General features: G+C 43.8%; 1 protein-coding gene across 1 annotated transcript; it reads left to right on the top strand.

Annotated features, from left to right (window-relative positions):
- Nucleotides 1–13,579: 13,579 nt before the first annotated feature.
- On the top strand, nucleotides 13,580–22,840 carry LOC120874510 (pregnancy-associated glycoprotein 1-like). Its single transcript, XM_040255934.1, has 9 exons — nucleotides 13,580–13,680; nucleotides 14,753–14,903; nucleotides 15,888–16,005; nucleotides 16,104–16,222; nucleotides 17,424–17,617; nucleotides 18,539–18,655; nucleotides 20,303–20,444; nucleotides 20,532–20,630; nucleotides 22,544–22,840. The coding sequence occupies exons 1-9, from the start codon at nucleotides 13,580–13,582 to the stop codon at nucleotides 22,691–22,693; spliced, it is 1,191 nt and encodes a 396-aa protein (XP_040111868.1). The 3' UTR covers nucleotides 22,694–22,840.
- The last annotated feature ends 711 nt before the right edge of the window (nucleotides 22,841–23,551 follow it).

Here is a 23,551-nt window from a genome sequence, read left to right as displayed (position 1 = left end):
ACTGGTGCCACGTCTTAAATGCTGAGATAAATATAATTGACTCAGAATTCTATACCCAAGAAAAATACATATCAAAAACAAGATAAAATACTTTCTCAGACATACGACAACTACAAGACTGCATCTCCACCAACAGACCAATATAACAAATGTTTTCTAAAAGGTCTCAAGTCAGAAGGAATTTAAATCCAAGTGAAATTCTCGATCTACAGGGGGAATGAACAGTACCCAAAAGGATAAACCTGTAATATGTATTAAAAGGTAAATATAGCAATTTCCTTGGTCCAATGGTTAAAGAACTGCTTTGCAATGCAAAGCATTTGCAAATGGCAAAGGTTTGTTCCTTTGCCAGAGAGCTAACATCCCTCATGCCACTGAGCAACTAAGCCTGCATATCTCAAATAGAGTTTACATGCTGCAAGTACTAAGCATGCCCTCCTCAAATAGAGAGTCCCTCCCACAAGGAAGATCCTGCATGCCACACTAAGACCCAGTAAGGAAAAAGAAATGATAAATGAATAAAACATTTTAAATTATCATAATTAATAATTATAGACTAGGAAGTTAAATATGCATACCATGGATTTAAAAACCACTTAAAAAACCATTACAGTTAATACAGTGACAAAGGATGTAAAAGGGAATCAAGAAAACTGCTCAGTCACAAAGAAGTCAGGGCTAAAAAGAAACATGGAAAGAAAGAACATGGGACAAACTGAAGATAAAGAGCAAGATGATCAAATTAAAGCCAACGAGAGTTAACCCCTCAGATGTGAACCCAGACTGAAGATATAACCCAGGGCACAGATGACAGCAGATACACATACACTGCACAGTGTAGCCAAACAGAGCCTGCCAGGCCATAGGGCCCCATGTGCCTGGGAACAGAACAGCACCAAAAGTTTATATGGAACAGTAAATTAGAAGATTTTAATCATACAAAGTACATCTTCTGTTTATAAAGAAATGGCATTAGAAATCAATGTTCTCTGGACAGAAGAATAAGGTGCTAGCATAGTGTGGACCTTCCCTCTTTTACAACTCTAATTCTTCTCAGGACGGAACAGAAAAATTGACAGGACTTACATCTCTTCAATACTAGACATACATGACATACATAAACAATACTAGACATTCATGTTTGATTTTCATGGTTCAGTCTCCTCTCTCTTCTCCTCACTTGCTCATTCTGGGCAAGAAGGACTGCTACTCTCACACAGCTCAATCAATACACGCAAAGCCGGATGACATTTTCAGAGTCCTTCACATGAACCAGTGAAAACTTGTTTCCTCCTATTTCGTACTCTTGGCTCTTTGCAACCAACCATGGCTCTTGTCCTACCTCCTGGGATTCCAGTCCTGTCACTTGCAGCAATGTTCCCATACACCAGGCCTCAATTACACTCAATGAAATTCTTATTTAGAGAGGCCATAATACATCAAAAAGGGGAAAAAACAGTCAGCTCCTTATTCTCCTCTCTTGTTTCTTCACTACATACATTCCCTGAAAACCTGTGTAGAAAGTTTGTTACATACAAACGTTCAAGTTGAAAACTTTCAAACATGTAAAAGTGCATTTGCATGTGCAATCACATCAGTTAGTTCACAGATCTGACACACGTTATTGTGGGCACATCTAAAAAATTTGGTGTGCATTTGTGTACTTTTCAGTACAGAACTGTATGGAGTACAATAGTGCACGACTTTTATTTCAAGCCTACACTGTCTGCAAGGAAGCATAAATGCAGTGGTAGTGACGATGGTACTACTTTTCTAGTTTTAAAGGTGTGCAAAAAAAAAAAAAAAGGTGTGCAGAGTTGGTCAGCTGTGTCTGATTTTCAACATATGGACTGCAGTCTGCCAGGCTCCTCTTGCCATGGGGATTCTCCAGACAAGAATACTGGAGTGGGTTGCCATGCCCTATCCAGGTGCTGCAAGATTAAAATGTTTCTTTTATTGTTTGTGTTTGTTTTTTATGTATTTGTGTGAAAAGTATCATAAAGCTAATAGACTACAGTAATATATAGCCAATTGCCTTATTTGGCTACCTAAGTAACTTTGCTGGATTTTTGAAGAAATTGGGAGTTTTGAACACCCTTTTCAAATGTAACTTGTTCATATACAGGGAACTTACTCTTCTGCTAAGACCTGTAGATCCAAAAGTGAACACATCCCCTCCAGGTCCAAGGAAGTCACATTCTTGGTTGGGATTTTAGAGGAAACGTGAGATCTCCATAATTCAAGCCATTTCAGTCTTTTCAAAAGACCTTGATCAGGACAAACAAATGCTAAAGTAGAAATAGTCATTGTGTTTCTACCCACTTCTAGAAAGTGTTGCTAAGTTATCAATACTGGATCTTGTAATGCTGGTGGACTAGATGGAGAAGTGATGTGAACAGAAATAAGGAAGGTGAGACAGGTAGGTCAGAATGTGAGGTAACAAAGAGAAGGTATTTAGAAGCTGAAGAATTGAGAGAGATTTGAGACATGAGTTGAAAAAGCAGTTTTCAAACCAAATTGGGTCATGCAGTATGTGTAATCCTCACTTCAGTCCTTAGAAGATCTCTACTGACCAGTCTGCCTCTATTTTCTGGAGCACAGTTCAGATCCATCTAGCTCTTTCTCATTGCTGCTCCTTTCTCCTGGTTTCCACACTGTGCCCAGCCGTTCACCCTAATCAATTCACTTGTTGTTGTTGTTGTTCTTTAAGGCAGGTGCAGCAGGCCATGTACAAAATGATCTATTCTCTGCTTCTCTTTCAAAACTGAAAATAGTTTGTTATATAGCCATGAGCCCAATAGCTACAGGACTGCACTTCCTACCCACTCATGCTCTTAGTCATGACTGGTGATGTAGAAATGCAAGCAGATCTGTAAGAGGGATTTCTTGGAAGACTGCTTTCAAGGAGCTGATTTAGCTGAGTGATGGGACTCTTCTCTTCCCTACTGTCCTCCTAACTTTTGTCTGGATTTTAGTTGTGATGTCTGGAACTCCTGCCCTTGTATTTGACAATAATGTAACCTTGGAGAAGTACAGAATGGGAAAGACTAGAGATCACTTCCAAAGAAGGCAATGGCACCCCACTCCAGTACCCTTGCCTGGAAAATCCCATGGGCGGAGGAGCCTGGTAGGCTGCAGTCCATGGGGTCGCTAAGAGTTGAACACAACTGAGCGACTTCACTTTCACTTTTCACTTTCATGCATTGGAGAAGGAAATGGCAACCCACTCCAGTGTTCTTGCCTGGAGAATCCCAGGGATGGGGGAGCCTGGTGGGCTGCCGTCTATGGGGTCACACAGAGTCAGACATGACTGAAGTGACTTAGTAGTAGTAGTAGAGATCACTTGAAGAAAATTAGAGATACCAAGGGAACATTTCATGCAAAGATGGGCTCAAAAAAGGACAGAAATGGTCTGGACCTAACAGAAGCAGAAGATATTAAGAAGAGGTGGCAAGAATACACAGAACTGTACAAAAAAGATCTTCACTACCCGGATAATCACGATGGTGTGATCACTCATCTAGAACCAAACACCTTGGAATGTGAAATCAACTGGGCCTTAGAAAGCATCATTACGAACAAAGCTAGTGGTGATTGAATTCCAGTTGAGCTCTTTCAAATCCTGAAAGATGATGTTGTGTAAGTGCTGCACTGAATATGCCAGCAAATTTGGAAAACTCAGCAGTGGCCACAGGACTGGAAAAGTTCAGTTTTCATTTCAATCCCAAAGAAAGGCAATGCCAAAGAATGGTCAAACTACCACACAATTGCTCTCATCTCACATGCTAGTAAAGAAATGCTCAAAATTCTCCAAGCCAGGCTTCAGCAATACATGAACCGTGAAATTCCTGATTTTCAAGCTGGTTTTAGAAAGAGCAAAGGAACCAGATATCAAATTGCCAACATCCGCTGGATCATGGAAAAAGCAAGGGAGTTCCAGAAAAACATCTATTTCTGCTTTATTGACTATGCCAAAACCTTTGATTGTGGATCACAATAAACTGTAGAAAATTCTGAAAGAGATGGGAATACCAGACCACCTAACCTGCCTCTTGAGGAATCTTTATGCAAGTCAGGAAACAACAGTTAGAACTGGACATGGAAGAACAGACTGGTTCCAAATAGAAAAAGGAGTACGTCAAGGCTGTATATTGTCTCCCTGCTTATTTAACTTATATGCAGAGTACATCATGAGAATCGCTGGACTGGAAGAAACACAAGCTGAAATCAAGATTGCTGGGAGAAATATTAATAACCTCAGATATGCAGATGACACCACCATTATGGCAGAAAGTGAAGAGGAACTAAAGAGCCTCTTGATGAAAGTGAAAGAGGAGAGTGAAAAAGTTTCCTTAAAGTTCAACATTCAGAAAACGATGATCATGGCATCTGGTCCCATCATTTCATGAGAAATAGATGGGGAAACAGTGGAAACAGTGTCAGACTTTATTGTTTTCTGGCTCCAAGATCACTGCAGATGGTGACTTCAGCCATGAAATTAAAAGACGCTTACTCCTTGGAAGGAATGTTATGACCAACCTAGATAGCATATTCAAAAACAGAGACATTACTTTGCTGACTAAGGTCCGTCTAGTCAAGGCTTTGGTTTTTCCAGTAGTCATGTATGGATGTGAGAGTTGGACTGTGAAGAAAGCTGAGCACCAAAGAATTGATGCATTTGAACTGTAGTGTTGGAGAAGACTCTTGAGAGTCCCTTGGACTGCAAGGAGATCCAACCAGTCCATTCTGAAAGAGATCAGCCCTGGGAATTCCTTGGAAGGAATGATGTTAAAGCTGAAGCTCCAGTACTTTGGCCACCTCATGCGAAGTGTTGACTCATTGGAAAAGACTCTGATGCTGGGAGGGATTGGGGGCAGGAGGAGAAAGGAACGACCGAGGATGAGAGGTCTGGATGGCATCACTGACTCGATGGATGTGAGTCTGAGTGAACTCTGGGAGTTGGTGATGGACAGGGAGGCCTGGCATGTTGCGATTCATGGGGTCAGAAAGAGTTGGACACGACTGATCGACTGAACTGAAATGAACTGAACTGAACCTTGGAGATGTATACCACCCAAGCTCTGGCTGGCCCACCTCCAGCTGTGTTTCAGTGAGAGAGAAAAATCAAGTTTATCTTGCTAAATTTATAGTAGTTTTAGTTTTTTGCAATGTGCTTCCCAAAATAATCCTGATACTACTATGAGTTTATTATGATATCATCTTATTATTTTGTTGGGTTTAGTGAATATACTTTTATTTTACATTTCTCTAATTTTTTATTTTATAAATTGATTCATCAACCATTATACCTAAATTGTATAAGTGCAGAATTATTATTGTAAGCATCCTTTCTGATGGATTTTGAATTTTTATACTTTCTTATCTTCTTTCAATTCTTGTTTTTTTTCCCCCATATTTGTACCACCTGCATCATGTCCTCTCTTATAACCTCATCCATATCCATATCTGCAAGCTCAAACAGAGTGAGAGCTGTGTGGGGAGAACCAAAGAAGAATGCATTACAGAGACATGAATGAAAGGTTGTGGCCCTTGTTACTCATCATCAATGTTCTGAAGTAGGATCACATTCCCCTGCCCTTCTGTGTGTCCACCAACCTCAGGCTTGCCATGATCATGGAAGATACTTCAGCCAGTGGAATTTGAGTAGTGGTGATATCTCACTTCCAAATGGAAGTATTATTTTCTGTCACACTAGCTGGAATGCAGATATAATGACAGGGGCTGGAGCAGCCATGTTAGACCAGAGGTAAGTAGTACAGGTGGAAAATGTGACAAGAAAGAAGTGGGCCCTCATCTCTGTGGAGAGACCTGCACTAACATTATATGACAGAGAATTGAAATTGTATTGTATTTAAGACAATGTTATTTAGTTTTTGATTACAATCATTGAACCTATAACGTAACACTCAGAATAGCTGATCTTTCTGTTAGCCTTGTCTTGACATTATGGTCTGAATGAGACGGTATCTACTGATGTTTACTTAGAAGTGAGTCAAGTGAACAGCCCTGCTCTCTGGAAGCTGTGGTCTAGTGTGGGATTTAGTAAATGAAGAGTGAAAAAAGCCACATGGCAGGAGAGCTTCAAGATCCTGTAGGAACACTGGGGAGCGGAAACTCAATCAGTCCTGATCTCAGGAGGTTGCTTGAAACAGGGACAATCCTCTATCAGTCTCCTCATAAATAGTCCATGGTGCCAAGTTTCATGTAAAAGTGATTTATTTCAAATTCCTTTCAGAGTGCTTTCCTGCCAGGATGGATCCAGGGTAATTCGAAGTGGGGCTGGAGTCAGCGATTAGGAAAGAATTATTTAATTAGAGATATAAAGAGAGATTAGGGTAGAATCGTGTAGTGAGAGAGAGGAGAGAAAATAGAGGAGAAAAAGAGGCTGTTTTCCTTTGTTTACATAGAAAGCCAATAAAGCCGGAGACAAGGGACTTGCACCATCTACGTAGACTGCAGGTGCCTGCTTGAATAGCGGAGGGTGCCCCACCTTGGGCTCCCTCTCGCGTGGGCCTTAGAAGCCCAGGCAAATAAATAGACACGTCGAGCCTCTATGCTCCAGACTGGGATCAGCCAGAAAATAGAGTAAGAAAGAAAAGAAGACACAGGGGGAGCCAGATTTCCGAGAAACTAGTCTGTCTCTTCATTTTCCTGGAAAGCTTTTATACTTTAAGTTGTACATAGAGATCAGTGGATAATACAAAGCCATGCAGGGTCAGCAGCCCTGACCCTTATCGAGACCAGGGTTTCTCTCTGTATACCTAGCTGTATACACAGGTCTTAGGTGATTTACATCATCTTCTGGCCAGGAGGCCTATTAGCATTTTATGGCCCTTTTCTGATAAGGGTCCATCAACCAGAAAACTTATTTGCCCTAAAAGTATTTTTATTACTAAAGTCTGATGCCACTCTCAGAAAGCACTAATTAAGGTTACATTCTTACATAGCAAGGATACAACAATTTATAACAAGGAAAGAGGAGTACAGTGATTTATAACAAAGAGAAAATTCATTAACTCAAAAGTCTAGTATTGCTAACATCAAAACTACTATATTCCTTTTTCAACATCCCAATTACATTGATTAATATCCTCCAGGTGCCTAAAAGATAAAGGATATGGAGGCCTGGTGACAATCATTAACTCAACAATGAAAACCCTTCACCAATATAATTCTTAGCTCTTAAAAAAAAAAACAAAACGCTCTATATCTTTAAGATGTTTTAAGCTTCATGCCTCTTGCAGTGGGGGGGTTGTAAACAATCACATTCGTAGTTGTAAAAGTCTGGGTAAACCTGTTAGGCAAGTTAGAGAGCCATCAGAGGGATTTGAGCTGACACACTCCTTTTATATTCAGGAGACTGTTAACTGGATATCTAAGTCAACTTTTTTCCCGAGAAAGGTGGTCGGGGACAGACCCTGTTAATGTCAGAGGAGTCGGTAAAAGTCATAAAATAATAAGACAGACAGATTCTGGTTTTGGGGTAGATGCTCGAGAAGTTCCAGGGGGGCCCCACGAGGCCTGATCCCGCCTTTGAATATCAGGCCCCTTCCTCATGACCTTTGCCACGGGCAGGATTCCCCATACTGGCTCCCGGCACTTTCCCTTTTGATCCAGAGCTTAAGATGTGCATTGGAGACCTGGTTTCAGAAGATTGCAAATGCCCCACGGCAACTAAGCCAGAGGGCCACAACTACTGAGCCTGAGTGCCCTAGAGCCTGAGATCTACATCAAGAGAAGCACAGGATTGAAAAGCCAGTGCGCTGCAATTACAGAGTAGTCCCTGCTCACTGAAAATAGAGAAGTCCTGAGCAGCAATGAAGACCTGCTGCTGCTTCTAAGTCACTTCAGTCGTCTCCGACTCTGTGCGTCCCCATAGACGGCAGCCCACCAGGCTCCGCTATCGCTGGGATTCTCCAGGAAAGAACAGTGGAGTGGGTTGCCATTTCCTTCTCCAATGGATGAAAGTGAAAAGTGAAAGTGAATTAGCTCAGTCCTTTCTGACCCTCAGCGACCCCAAGGACGGCAGCCTTCCAGGCTCCTACTTTCATGGGATTTTCCAGGCAAGAGTACTGTAGTGGGGTGCCATTGCCTTCTATATAATGAAGACCTAGGGCTGCCAAAAAAAAAAAAAATTCTCCAGGAGAAACCAGTGAGGTCTGAGGGGAAACAGGACATGAAAAAGGAAAAAAAAAAAAAAAACAGTCTGGGTCTGATATCATGCAAGTCATGGAGAGGGAACCTACAGCCTGTTTTCACAGGGAACTTGGGATATAAATTGTGCCTCAAACGTGCCCCAACCCAAGGCTAGGGAGCTGGAATTTCACTCTCCCACTAGCGCCACCCTCTCATCCTTCAACTAACAACCAGCTGGTGTCTCGAAGCTCTTGTATTAGATCCTCTAAAGACAAATCAAAGGTGACACTAGAAGCAAAAGACACAAAAGCTCAGGAAAATGCAACCTCAGATGATATCTAGATTTCTGCACCCAGTCTGCCATATCCAGCATCATATCTGAAATCCTGTGAGTCTAAAAAATTCCATGGGTTTCTACATGTAAGCATTAAAAATATATATATACAGGTTTTAATTTATATAGGAGTGTAGTTGATTTACAGCATTGTATAATATTAGTTGTATGAGAAATTAATTCCCTTATACATAGACATGTATCCATTGTTTCTTAGATTCTTTTCCCATACAGGATATTACAGATTATTGAGCAGAATTCCTGTGCTGTACTGTAGGTCTTAGTTGATTATCTATTAAATAAAGTAGTATACATATATTAATTTCAAACTCCCAATTTGTCCCTCTCCATCTATCCACTTTTATAACTATAATTATTGTTTTGACAGAGGGAAGGTTCTAGGCACTTTTTGTATCAGGGTCTCTGCTCGTGAGAGTGCAGTGGCCAGGGAAAGCAAGCCTGAGAGAGACTCATTTGAGATGATGCTAAATGTTAAGAAGGACCTGGCCATGCAAAAAGCTGGGAGATAAATATTCTAGATGTGGGAAGTAGCCCCTGCTAAGGAGCAAGGTAACCAAGTTTAATGAATGGTTACCCTTCTACTGCTAGTCTTCCTTCCATCCTTGGAATTTGGCCTACAGGCCAACCACCATGACCTCATCCCATGCTTCGGTTGTGAGTTAGCAGCAATGAGGCATGTCAGCCTTCCCAAGAAGGGAGAACCTGGGGCTATTACGAGACCAAATATGCTCTGGACTAAGGGATGTGTCCACAAACTGGTTATCATCAGGAGCATCAGGTGGCTGGATCACCACCAATACCTCTTACTATCTCCATGTACTTGTTCTCAGGAGTAGAAATGCCAAAGAACTGATAGAGCAAAGAAACAAGTTATGACTCTTGTTTCATGTTGCCCCATGTGATTCCCATGGCCCTTTAACCACACTGCTCCTGGCCCAAAACTCTTTCCTCTTTTGCTTCCTCAAAGGTGGCTTGTGAATTACATCAGCACTGACTGTGAAGCCTAGTGGCTGGAACTCAACTCACAGTCAACTGAGACCCAGAGATGTCCAGCCTTGTCCTGTGTTTCTGTTCTTTTTCTCCAACCAGATTCATAAAGCAAAGACCCTACAAAATATAAGGGTGATTGTCGTTCTCTCAAGGCCTTTGAATCTCCAAGGTATATTTGGAGCATCAAAGAGGGAACACATTCCCTGCATCCAGGCTAGTTTCAGACTCTGACCTCACTCAGCCAGCGGTTCCCTGAGGAAATATAAGGCACATATCTAAGTTGCTAGAATTCTGAGAAGAGAAATCTTCTCATTGTGAATGCAGGTTCATGTTACCAAGTCAGGCAAGGGTCTGTCTTGTGTGAATGAGGAGCAGAAGCTCTGGGGATCTGAGTTGGGAGTGAGTCAGTCACCACCTGCATGATGGCCTCCTAGGGTCACTACAGCTGGGACTCTCCCACTGTGCCTGGAACCCGAAAAAACAGCCCTGAATACTGCTTTCCTTCTGCTACATGGAAGCAAGTCTGCTGATAAAATTGGAACCAGACTTGAGGGGCAACAGGAAAGAAACCTCCACTCTGGTGCTTGCAGACATTTTGGAGCTACCCAGCAGTGGATGGAATTGAGCTTTCTCTCATCTTTCCCTTCCTGGAAGTCTCCTAGCCTGGGAAGTAGAGTTCCTGAGTCCCAAGTTTTCACTAACTCACCTGCAGCTAAAGTGAGTCATACACCCCAGGGTTATGTTTCCCATCTCTTGAATGAGGGAGACTGGATTTGCTCCAGAACACTTGTTCCAGACTGAGGCTCAATGCCAATCAGTGGACAAGTGGCTCAGAAGTGGGTGTTGATGAGGATGATGAGTTTGCCTCTGGTGGGCAGGGGGATGTAATTGGCTGGTGATGTTCATGTGCCTGGGATCAGAACTGAGAGTTGTAGACCAGTTGGCACACAGCTTCTGTGACACCGAGGACCTTAGAGGCCTTGACCACTGGAACTTACCATCATTTGGGATCTGCGGGATGAGATCAGGTAGTTATAAGCCAGAAGTTACCAATGGGGATGCTTGTATATTCTTCACCAGAAACCCAAATTGCATTGATGAATCATCTCTCAAAAAAAAAAAAAAAAAAAAAAAAACCTCTGGGAACTAGATATTCCAGGACTCTTAGACAAATTTTGTAGTATTTTAAATACCATTTAAAGCAGGTCATCTTTGGGATGAACTGCCACTTGTTCCCTGGCTTGGGATGATGCCCACAGTTAGAGAGGAATCAAAGGGCCTCTGGGGGAGGCTGTCCCTCTCCCTGTCACTCATTAGCAGTGAGTACAGCTCTGTCCCCTCCACATCTGGAGAAGGAAGGAAGTGACCTTCAAGTGTAACCGGAAGATTCAAGTAGGTCTGGCCCTCAGGTAGGCACTATTCTTTTCCCAATGCTTCTTCCTTCCCTCCTGGGTCCTGTGCAAGCTGCCCACCTCCTGTTTACTGGCTTTTGAATTCCTCCACCCTTCACCTGTAGATATCTAGGCAGTCCCACTTGTGGCTCCCTCCCTACCCAGGCCCAATCCCTCACCTGCAGATGGCACTAAAGAAGGGAAAACCGAGATGGGTCTTTCCAGTTCATTCTTTCTTAAAATGTCTGCATTCCTTCTGCTTCCAGACCCTGTCCTGAATCATCCACATCTCCAGCTAGATGACTCAGCTTAGCAGAGGAATGGAGATGCAGATGGGGATGGGGGGCGGTAAGGGTGTCAGGTGTGGGCGACCGTTTTCAGATGGCAAGAAATGAGTTGGAGCAAGAAGCCTGTGGTCCTCCAACCACTCATTCATTAGGGACTTGCCTGAATCTGCTATCTTGGGCTCCTCAGGATATCACTAAGATAGAAACGTCAAAATGGACTTTCTATAAACTTCTTACTGGAAATCATCTTCAAACATAACAAATATAAGAAAGAAGAGTGTCATGAACCCTATATTACATAATTCACCATTAATAACTACAAAACTTATCTCTTAGTCCCACCGGTTGTCATAGACTGGAGATTATGCAATATCAAGGTGGTAGCCAAATGATTTCCCAGTGGAGACATTCTTGACTTGCATCAGTCTTTCTCTTTTTGTATGTTCTCACATGTGGTGGTTGAAGGGAAGGAAGAAGAGGGAGGATAAGAGAGAAAAAGAGCGAGAGGCTAATCCCACCATGAGGGACCACAAGAGTGAACATAGATACTCTAGTGAACATAATGAGGGACCACAAGAGTGAACACAGACATTCTAGGAATCAGCGAACTAAGATGGACTGGACTGGAATTTACCTCAGATGACCATTATATCAACAACCGTGGGCAGGAATCCCTTAGAAGAAATGGAGTAGACATCATACTCAACAAAAGAGTCTGAAATGTAGTACTTGGATGCAATTTCAAAAATGACAGTATGATCTCTGTTCATTTCCCAAGCAAACCATTCAATACTACGGTAATCCAAGTCTATGCCCCGATCAGTAATGCTGAAGAAGCTGAATTTGAACAGTTCTATGAAGACCTACAAGACTTTCTAGAACTAACAGCCTAAAAGAAGTCATTTTCAATAGAGGGGACTGGAATGCAAAAGTAGGAGTCAAGAAACACCAGGAGTAACACACAAATTTGGCCTTGGAGTACAGAATGAAGCAGAATGTAGAGTCATAAGTCTGAATTTTAAAGTGACTTAAGTAATGTGTTGTTTTAGGTAGCTAGTTAAGAACTTGACACAATTAGATTTATTAGTCTTTGCTCTCAATTTGTTCAGTTCAGTCCTTCAGTTGTGTCCGTCTCTTTGCAATGACATAGGCTGCAGCATGCCAGGCTTCCCCATCCATTGCCAACTCCCAGAGCTTGCTCAAGCTCATGTCCATCGACTTGGTGATGCCATCCAACCATCTCATCCTCTGTTTCCACTTCTCATCCCTTCAATCTTTCCTAATATCAGGGTCGTTTGCAATGAGTCAGCATGTTTAGTATGCATTCAGTCTCTTTTAAAATCAACCAACATGAATTAAATTCCTCTCTGTCCCCACTGCACTCTCATCTCTAGGCCAGAAACAAAAACCTGCTGAGACTGAAGGCTGATTCCAGCACATTGCTGTGGAGATTTTGTTCCCAATCCTTTTTTCAGGGAAAAAAAAAAAGTTTCTAACATTAAAATCAGTAGATTATACATGTACATCCAAAGTTCTGAATCTCTTGAAAACATGGCCAACAGGCCTGCTTTCCAGCATGGGTGAAGTGGAGGAAAGGCTCCTACCAGTGGAAAGGCCTGTGCTGCCCAGACTCCAACAGGGCAACATAATCCTAATATCATATCTCCTGCCTCTTGGGGCCGTGAGTGTGTGAGAACTAGACTTCTAGCTCTCTTAAGATAAAGACTACGTTTGTCTTGATCAACTTTGACTTTGAAGCCTTTAACCCAGAGCCTAGTACACAGTTCTTCCTTGTACAGTTGCTGGATGGTATAAAATATTTTGTGGATGCCTATGACATTTCTTCCAATATTGTAACCATGCAATTGAAGTACTGCTCTGTCTTAAATATTTGATGCAGACTGGCCTCATAAGTGCCCCTGATGTCTGCCATTAGACCCACTACCTAAAGCCAGTTGTATTTCCCTGGGCTGCCCATGAAGTCTTCAATTTGCCTTTTGACAACTTATCCTCCTAGCAATCTCCTCTCCAATGAAGACAGCAATGCATATCTCATGAAGTGGCTAGGAAGATGACATGAAATCACGAGTGTCGAGCATGGCCCCTAGTATCCATTTTCATGATGTTCTTAGCAGTTTTTTCTCCAAGTAGGCAAAGTTTTCCATTTTCTTAGATGTACACACAGATCAGTTTTATTGTCCAGCCAAGCTTCAAAGAAGAGATTACAGTTCAATTTTCTGTATTCTGAAAAGCTTCAAAGGCCACTCGCCAAGGACACTGATGAAGGTAAAGATTTTATCGAGACCTTTGTGGGTTTTTTTCAGATCTTTTAGTGGCCTAAAGGCGAAAACTAGGGTAAGTCAGAGCATATATAACTAGCGGGTCCTGGTCACCACTACATGCTAAGAACCCAGACTTCCCTGAATACTTGGAGCCAGGAAATAAACATGAAGTGGCTTGTGCTCCTCGGGCTGGTGGCCTTCTCAAAGTGCATAGTCAAGTAAGTATGGGGACTGTAAGTCACATCATATTCCTTTCTCGGATTTTTCTTTTCATCTGATTATTCTTCCAGCCATCAGGTTTAGAAGGGAATGGACTATTTCCCTAAGAGTCTTAAAGTTCAACTCTTACTTATTGATAAGTAACTTGCTATAGGAACTGTGGATCCCAAGGTCATGGTGTAGATTTGGGTTGCACATATCTTGGGGTCCAGTCATGTCATGACCTATTGAAAATGCAACTCCTTGCAACTGTTCAGTGCACAGTCTATGCAGATGTTGATGTGATCGTGTGGAATAGCACCTTTCTACATTTTATTCAACATGTCCTCTCTTTTCCTGGTCTACATCAGTGTGTATATGTCTATGTCAGCATCTCTTTATCACTGTCATTTATCTCTCCATCTCTTTGGAGGTCACTGGGAGTGTATTTTTCTTTGTGTGGTTTTCTTTTAAGTTTTCATTTGACCCTTACTTCCTTCTCAATCCTCTTAATTTCCCTTACTTGTTCCCTATATCTTGGATTCTTCTTTCAACTCTCTCTTCTCTTTCAACTTGGAGAAAGACACACAGTTTTACCCTGTTTTATATCGGACAAGCATTGTGAACACAGTCAACTCAGAAACCTCTTGCACTTCAAATTGCTCCCTTGTAAAAGAAGTTAAGAGTCCCCCTTCTACCTCCTTCCTGAGGTTCTATGAGAAGGAATGAGTGAGATGACAACAGCAATGCTAATGGCTGTCATTGTTGAGACTTCCTATTTATCAGGTACCTTATATCCATCACTTCATTTATCCCAAATATATTTTATTTGGAGGGTTTGTATTGCTACATTTCACCATTTTACTGAAGGGGGCACTTAGAAACCATATGGTCATATGGCTTACCCAAGATTGCAGAACAGAATCTGTATTCAAATCTATTTTTTTGCCATGGTATATGCACAAAATTCTGATAATAATGTGCCTAATAAAAATGATTAGAAAATACACAGGGCCATTACAATGAGTTATACCTTAACACTGACAGCTAATTGTAGCACCTTCTTTGTTTTTGTCAAATGTTCGGTGAAAGGATACCTCTAAGGAGAGTGAAGACCATGAGAAATACCATCAGTGGAAAAAACATGCTGAACAATTTTCTGAAGGAGCATGCTTACAGACTGTCCCAGATTTCTTTTCGTGGCTCTAATCTAACTAGTCACCCCCTGAGAAACATCAGGGATGTGAGTATTTTGGGGGAATGGTGCTCCACAGCGCCCCCTGGTTCTCTAGTCTAGCACTGGGGCTCATCTGGAGGTGCCAGGTGGGATGATGGGGTTGGGGTTCCTGCAGGAGGCAGAGACACTGGAAAACAGGGACCCGACCCAGAGGAGAGGGCACTTTCATCCTCAACTTTTGGTCTTTGATTGGGCCTTGCAGTTACCAGGTGGCAGGTAAACATCCATTTGTGTGTCAGAGATGTCTCATTAGTTTGAGGGCAATTGTTCCTTCTGAACTAAGTGAGCCACTCAGTTATAGATGAAAAGTGAACCATCACTGATCAAAAGTTAGAACCAACTGCAAAGCAATTGTGAATCCCAGGTAGAGGACATCAGTTTCCACAGATGCAAGAACCACAGCAGTAAAACGTTACTGAGCCCATATTCTGTGTAAGGCCATAAGAATCTAGCACAGTGCTTACTGTTTTTAGATTAGAAAAAGGGCTTATTTTGTCTTCAAGATGTCTTTAAAAATGCCCATGCTAGCCTGAGAGATAGGCAGAGTAAATACATGTCAAATGAGAGGGTCAGCTGTGTGCTGTTGATTGGATGTGGTCTGAGTTTAGAGGCAGTGGCTGGGGTTGATCAAGAAAGACCTCCTGGAGAAGAGGGTACTAAGGCTGGGTTTGAAGAAACGACAGAGATTCTCAAATGAAGGTACCAGGACTTCCCTGGATTTCCAGCAATCCTGGAGGCCCAGAGTTTATATCTCTTGGCTTTCCATGCAGGAGGTACCACTTCAATGCCTGTTCATAGAGTCAATATCCTGCATACAATGTAGCACAGGAAAAATATATCAAATGCAGATACATCTGTGACCAAAGTCTGTGAGTTGCATGGTGGTTAGAAAGTGATCTCAAGAGATATGTGATACCAAGAGGGAGGCATCAGTGTGGGAATAGAGGGTAGCCAGTTCTGCACTAACCCACTCCCTCCTTCTCCCTGTAGTTGTTCTACTTGGGTAACATCACCATTGGAACACCCCCTCAGGAATTCCAGGTTGTCTTTGACACAGGCTCATCTGAGTTGTGGGTGCCCTCCATCTTTTGCATCAGCACAACTTGTTGTGAGTACAGACACTCCCTACCCGGACCATCCTTCACTTGCCCTGCCACTCTGTTTCCACCCTTGGCACCTAATGACACTCATCTCTTGTGTCTGCAGCTAAACACGTTAGGTTCAGACATATCGAGTCTTCAACCTTCCGGCTTAGCAGAAAGACCTTCAGCATCACCTATGGATCTGGGAGAATTGAAGGATTTGTTGCTCACGACACAGTTCGGGTAACAGTGTAACAAATGCTGAGTCAGGACTGGCTATGGAGTGACCACTGCTTGCAAAACAGATGCAAGACCATCTGGCAGGACCCTTCCTAGACTAACTCCCATAGATACTGGCCATCTTATCCACAGGATCATGTCTCTGGGGAGGCAGTGCCTGTGGTGACACAGAAGCAAACAAATTAGCTAACCCAGAGAGTGGCTTGAGGTGTGGGCTTGCAGCTCCTCCGCCCATGAGCAGTTCAAGGTTCATGTTGCTGGGACCTAGAAGAAGGGATAAAAACACCCACTTTTATATTCACCGAATGTTCCAGGCACTTTCAGGTGATAACTGGTTTAATCCTGCAACAACCCCACACAGTATTTACTCTGATTAGCTCGTGAGACATATGAGGAAACTGAGGTCCAGACAGCAAGGGCCTTGCTGAGGGCACACATGTGGTAAGTGATGGAGTTAGGCTGGCTTTTCAGGACTAAAGTTGCTGTGGGGTGTTTGGGGACAGAATAAAACTCATCTGTGGACCTTGGGGGCAATCAAGGGCTTCATAAGGTATCCATAGTGGGAACCTGGAGGCCTGAGAAGTCAAGGGGCCTGATAAATGAATTCTCACTCTAGACGACCATTGAGAATCTAATAAACCTATGGCCTGCCTCCCCTAAAATATTGAGTTGTTCACTTCTCTCTGTTGCTCTCTCATACACACTCACAGAAATATACACATATCCCAAAAAGTGAATTCCCCAGACAGTAATTTCATAGAACCCTGCAAGCAAGATTGTGTTTTTGGTTTCTGTCTTCCTGGACAGTTGCAGAATCCTCAGTACATTACAAATAATACAGTCCATTCCTGTCATTAGACCACAGTGATGCCAAAGAGAAGGCTAAATTGCCCTCGATTGTTTTGTCCCTAGGGTGGCACCTATGTCACCTGGCCTGACTCTTGGTTGCCCCACCTGGACAGAAGCCATGAGGCCAATTTGACTCACCTAGGTGGTGTTTTTCAGAGGGGAAGATGTTTTAAAATTCACAGGCTCTCTCAAATGGAACCCAAATTCCACTCCCAGCTTGATTTAACCATCTGTGGGCCACTGAAGACAGACCCCAGCCTCAATTCTTCTCTGAGGATCTAATGGCAATGCACCCCAGCCTTGTCTTAGCCCCACTTCACATATCTGTAAGTGGGAACACTCTTCTCTCCCCCAGATTGGTGACCTTGTCAGTACTGACCAGCAGTTTGGTCTATGCATGGAAGAGTCTGGGTTTGAGGGCATGATTTTTGATGGCATCTTGGGCTTGAGCTACCCCAACATATCCTACACTGGAGCCACCCCCATCTTTTACAAGCTGAAGAATGAAGGTGCCATTTCTGAGCCTGTTTTTGCCTTCTACTTGAGCAAGTAAGTCTGAAATGGACAATCCCCTTCTCCAAATTTGCTGTAAGATGCTTTCAGGTGCACAAAAATTATAGAACACTTGATAAAGAAGTACCCTGAGAGATAATCTAACCCAGGATAACTATGGCCCCAGGGCCCAACTGGCTTCACCTCTGGCTTTTATAAATAATATTTTATTGGAACACAACCCTACTCCTGGGCTCAAGACCAGTAACATGGTCTAGGCTGGTGAGTTAGAAGGAATACTAAAAGAAGGCAACAGAAAACAAGTTGAAGGAAAAAGCATTAAGATTTGCTTATGAATTTGATAAGGAAGGAAGGAGAAGGATGGTGGATGTCTTTCCTTCCTCGTTAGCATTCCACTGGGAGCCCAGGACCAGTTACCCAATTTGTAGGAGCCAGTGCAAAATGAAAGTGTGGGACAGAAATATGTGGGACCCCTTGTTCAAGAAATGTTAGGCATTTCAAGACAAGGAGAGCAGAGGTGGGGTCCCTTCTCAATGTGGGGCCCTTTGGACAGTAGAGGTCACAGGCCAGTGGAGCCAACACTGGGTGAACTGAACCCATACCCTTAGAACTCCCAGGCCTTGATTTTCCTGAAAAATGACAAGGTGGACAATGGGAAACCAAAACATTTCAGCATCGTGTCCTCTGATGTTGGCTGAGCAGTCAGGGGGCTGGAGGTCCAGGGCGTCTTCAGAAGACATAGTGGGTGGAGCCGCCAAGTGATTCAGCTTCTAACCTCCTCTGTGCCACTCACTAGCCAGTAACAGACCTCAGTCTGTATCACAGTGTCTCCTAGACTCTATTTCTGCATCTGTACATGGGGACCTTATTAGGACCTTGATGGGTAGACAAACACAGCTCTCAGACAGTGCTGTTGTTACTGTCCTACAAAGATCACCTCCTCACTTCTCTCTGCAGAGACGAGCAGGAGGGCAGTGTGGTAATGTTTGGTGGGGTGGACCACCGCTACTACAAGGGAGAGCTCAACTGGATACCACTGATCAAAGCAGATAATTGGATTTTTCACATGGACCGGTAATCCTCTCCCTCTGAGGGACAGCCCAAGTGATGCTCCCACTACTGTACATGGACACAGGCAGACACACACAAATGCATTCTCAGACACACAATCACACAGACATATACACCACCTTCAACGACAGAGACAGACACACAGAGACATGAAAACACACAAGCAGACACATATAAACCTACACAGAGACACATATAAACATGCATAGCTAATCAGAGACACACAAGCGCACACAGAGACACATACAAACACACATACAAACAAACACACAAGCACATAAATACACAAACAACCCACGGGTTCATAATCCCCAGGCCTTCTGAGCAAGGCTCTGGCAAGGGTCCTAGAAGGGTCCAGAGAGGTCTGTGCTGCTGAGAGAGGGCTACACCCACTGCCCTTTGAAGTGGGGAGCATGGTTAGAGGACTCTACATTGTGGTAAACACAGGATCAGGGAGAATTTCTCCAGCCTGAACAGAGTTATGATAAGATGACTGACTGTCCAGGGCTACCTAAGACAGGAAGTTCTCAGGGACAGTCCTGAGAAAATGGGGGATACTGGTTTTATTAGGGAGCAGCTACCCAGCAGTGGAGAGAGGTTGGCTGCAGTCTTAAGATCTGAAACCAACTAATAAAAAGGACACGCACACAGTAGGACAGGGGCTATAACAGAGAATCAGGAAGGTGGGATCCAGGAGTGACCTGAGGACAAGAGGCATAATTGATAGAATTCTGTGTGATACCCTCAAGCAAATGCTGACCTATCCTTTGGAGTTTCTGTGAGCTGGTCATGTATTTCCTGGCAAAGGTCTCAAGGTCTGAGCTGGTTGTAGGAGCAGTGCTGGGAGACAACCTGTCCAAGATGATACCCTCTCTCCCCCTACTATGAGAATCTGCCACCCCTGTGAGTCTCCATCTTCGCTCTGTGTGTGACCCGGTATTTGTTCCCCCATCAGATACAGCCCTCTATATGTTTCTTATTATTTTCTCAGTTTTTATTCACTCATTGAACAGACAAGCATTGGGAGTCCACTGTGTGCCAGGCACTTTAGGGAGTCAAGGAGAAAAAAACTCACTCTCACATCTAAGAAGGCAGATGTACATGAAGTGACTTGCCCACATAGTGAATTGTGACTTTGGAACTTGCTTGACATGAGGAGGAGAAGGCAATGGCAACCCATTCCAGTACTTTGCCTGGAAAATCCCAGGGATTGCAGAGCCTGGTGGGCTGCATTCTATGAGGTCACACAGAGTTGGACATAAGTGAAGTGAATTAGCAGCAGCAGCAGCAGCAACAGCAGCATACATGAGGAAGGGTCTACAGAGAGTGACCAAGATAGGAGACTGATAAACACCGGAGCAAAAAAATTCCCGAAAACAATACAATTAAGGTGGAATCTGGAAGATGAGAAGAAATTTGCTAGTCAAAGGGGAGGGGGCTTCTCTAGGAAGGAAGACCAGCTTGTGTCAAGGTACAAAAATCCCAGTGTATTCAAGTAGTGCATTCGAAGATGTCAAGAAAGGAGCTGTGTCAAGAGTAAAGAAAAGGAGGGCAACAGATGAAGGGCTGTTTATGAGACAGTTGGGGAGGGGGCAACTCTGGGTAGACTCAGAGTGACCTTGATGCCCGCTTTCTTCCATTGTCTCTCAGCATCCTCATGAAAAGAAAGGTTATTGCTTGTTCTGGCGGCTGCAATGCCCTTGTGGACACCGGGTCATCAGAAATTGTAGGCCCAAGTACACTGGTCAAAAACATCTTGAAGCTCATCGGTGCCAAGCCATGGCGTTCTGAGGTGAAGGGTCATGCCCCAGGGTCACACCCAGTCTCCACACACAACAAGGATCTCCAGGGCCAACCTCTCTCCCTCTCTCTCTAACAGTACTACGTTTCATGTTCTGCAGTCAATAGCCTACCCTCTATTATCTTCACCATCAAAAGCAACAACTACCGAGTGCCAGGTCCAGCCTACATTCTCAAGGTGAGGAGACAGTACTGAGGGCTAGTTCTCAAACTGGAGCTTGCAAGAACCCTTGCGCTGCTGCTGGGAAGAGGGCGCCCTCTGGAGGCCATGCCACACGATTGCAGATGCTGCTGAGCCCTGTGGCTGGGCCAGTGCCTCCCACAAAACCAATCACTTGAGAAGTAAGGGGCTTCCCTGGTGGCTCAGACGGTAAAGCGTCTGCCTGCAATGATGTAGACCCGGGTTCAATTCCTGGGTCGGGAAGATCCCCTGGAGCAGAAAATGGCAATCCACTCCAGCACTCTTGCCTGGAAAATCCCTTGGACTGAGGAGCCTGATAGGCTACAGTCCATAGGGTCGCAAAAAGTCGGACACGACTGAGCGACTTCACTTTCACTTGAGAAGTAAGGGCTGTGTGGGACACTGATCTTCCTGAAATAAATGTGGAGATGGCACACCTTATGGCATGGTGGGAGTCACAAGCAGAGGGGAACACTAAGGTCGTCAGTCCTCAAAGAGCTTCAATTCAATCTGATCCCATAGGTGTAAGAACATGAAATTCAGCTCTAGCAGTCTCTGAAATAGGCCATGTTACAAGGAGAATGGCTGGCGACAGTCCCAGTGTGATGTCCCAGAATAAGTTAACAGTCTCTGTTCCCTTCTCAAACTTTTCCTGGTTTGGATGATAAATTATATGATCAGTCTAGTTCTTGGCTGCATCTTCTCATTGCTCCAGCCAGGTGACACGTTTGTTAGCTGAAGTACCAGACCCCTCTGTGGGGAGGTTGGATACTAAGGTGAATAAAGAGTTCACAGTGACTGCTCAGCCCCGGGACAGGGTGGAGGCTTTATGTCAGCTCTCTGCCAGAGTTCAGAGCTGGCTGATGGGCTCAGAGAAGGCTTTGAGGAAGAGAGGGAATTTCAGGAATTCTAAAACCACAAATTCATTGAGCCATATGGAGGGTTGCTTGGTTCTAGGCAAAACTACACTGGATTCCATGCAAATGGCATCTCAGGGTGGTCTGCGCTGGGGCACTGGGGACTTACAAGGGGTGATGAGGGCTAGGGACTGACCAGTGGGGATGGGGAACCAGAGTACGTTACCCAGCCAAGCCTGGAGTGGCCAAAGAGGGTAAGTGTGGGATGAAGGAGGCTTCTCAGAGTTCCTGAGTTAAGTCTTCAAGAACGTGTTGTGGGCACTGCTCTATTTAAGATGGATAACCAACATCGAGTTACTTTGTAGCACAGGGAACTCCACTCAGTTATATGACAGCCTGGATAGGACGGATGTCCTTGGTACCAGGATACCTGGATACATATTGTTGAGTTCCTTTACTGTCCACCTGAAACTCAGAATATTGATAATCAGCTATACTCCAATACAAAAAACGTTTTTAAATAAAGTATGGATTGTTGGGACGCAGGAGGAGAACCAGCATTCTCTGCAGAGAAGATAAGGAGTAGGAGTCAGAAGAAAAGAAACAGGGAATGAGGGGAACTTTGGACACAATTTTTATTTTCTAAAAAATTATATTGAAGTGTGGTTAATCTTCAGTGTTGTGTTAAGTTCTGCCACACAACAATGTGACTCAGTATACACATAAAAATATATTTTCTCTTATTCTTTTTCATGTGGTTTATCACTGAATATTGAATATAGTTCCTTACATTCTACAGTAGGACTTTGTTGTTTTTCATTCCTCTGTTTCCCCAACTCCCAGTCCTCCACTAACCACACTCTTCCTCATGACAACCTCATGTCTTAGCCCTCTTTGCTTTTGGATGAACTCTCACATCCCCTGCTGCTGAGAACACCCCTTGATACTTACCAAAACAGGGAAATAAAGCAAAGAATTGTGCTGGGTCTGGATTTTGGGGGAAGTCACCAGTAGGGGCTCATGCTGACTGGTGTGTGTCTCTGACTCCCCCAGGATGATAGAGGTCGCTGCTTTGCTGCCTTTAAAGTGCATAGACTGAGTTCATCTACAGAGATTTGGATCCTGGGTGACGTCTTCCTGAGGCTGTATTTCTCGGTCTTTGATCGAGGGAATGACAAAATTGGTCTGGCACGGGCAGTGTAAATGATTGGAGTGTTTCAGGAATCAGTAAGGCTGCTTCTAACACACACTCACTCATACTTTGGGCACTCCTGCCCAGGATGCTGGTGAACTGTATTTCGTGGTCTGTACACCCTATTCTCAATAAAGAATAAAGGGTTTCACTCTTAATGGTGTGGACACAAATGGTTGCCTCTGTTTGTGTCTGGAGTGAAGGATCTAGAACCAAGTCTGAATCAAAATAGAGAGGAGCCCTAGTCCAACTGGCTTCAAGGAAAAGGGAGAGTCATTGAAATGATTCTGGGAATCCAGAATACAAGAATCAGAGCAAATACAAAGATCTCAGTGACTAGACACAAGAAATCAGAAGTCATCAATTCTTTCTCACCTTCACTCTTTCACTTCAGTCTACTTTGATGGTCTTAGCATGACAGCATTCTTCCTTAAGCCTTCTACACCTTTTGAGGGAGTTCAAGCCACCTGCCCTAGGGTTTTAAATCCCAAAAGCATCACCTAGTAAGGAAAGAATCTCACAGACATCAGAGTTCAAGGTTGTTCTCTGAAAGACCCACCTCAGTTCACATGTACAGCCCCAGATCAGCCATCCTGGCAGGGACATGGGGTCTTATGACAGGCTTTACATGGTCTCTGGCCCTGACTCAGCAGCACACATGATTGTCAATTTCCTCCAGAACTACATGACTGAAGCTGGGGAGAGGCAGCCCCAAGGAGAGCAACTGGCAGATGGTCTAGGCCATGGAAGAGTTTCTGATAACCCACTACTCCACCACCTCCTCATTCAGAGGAATTATAAGGGATAATGAAGTAAACTCTCTTTGTCCCATCTCAGATGATCTTACCACTGGGCTTCTCCTCCAGGGG

Source organism: Oryx dammah, unplaced genomic scaffold (assembly GCF_014754425.2).
Source record: "Oryx dammah isolate SB20612 unplaced genomic scaffold, SCBI_Odam_1.1 HiC_scaffold_15, whole genome shotgun sequence".
Lineage (NCBI taxonomy): Eukaryota > Metazoa > Chordata > Mammalia > Artiodactyla > Bovidae > Oryx > Oryx dammah.
This window is presented reverse-complemented; position numbering and strand designations above follow the sequence as displayed.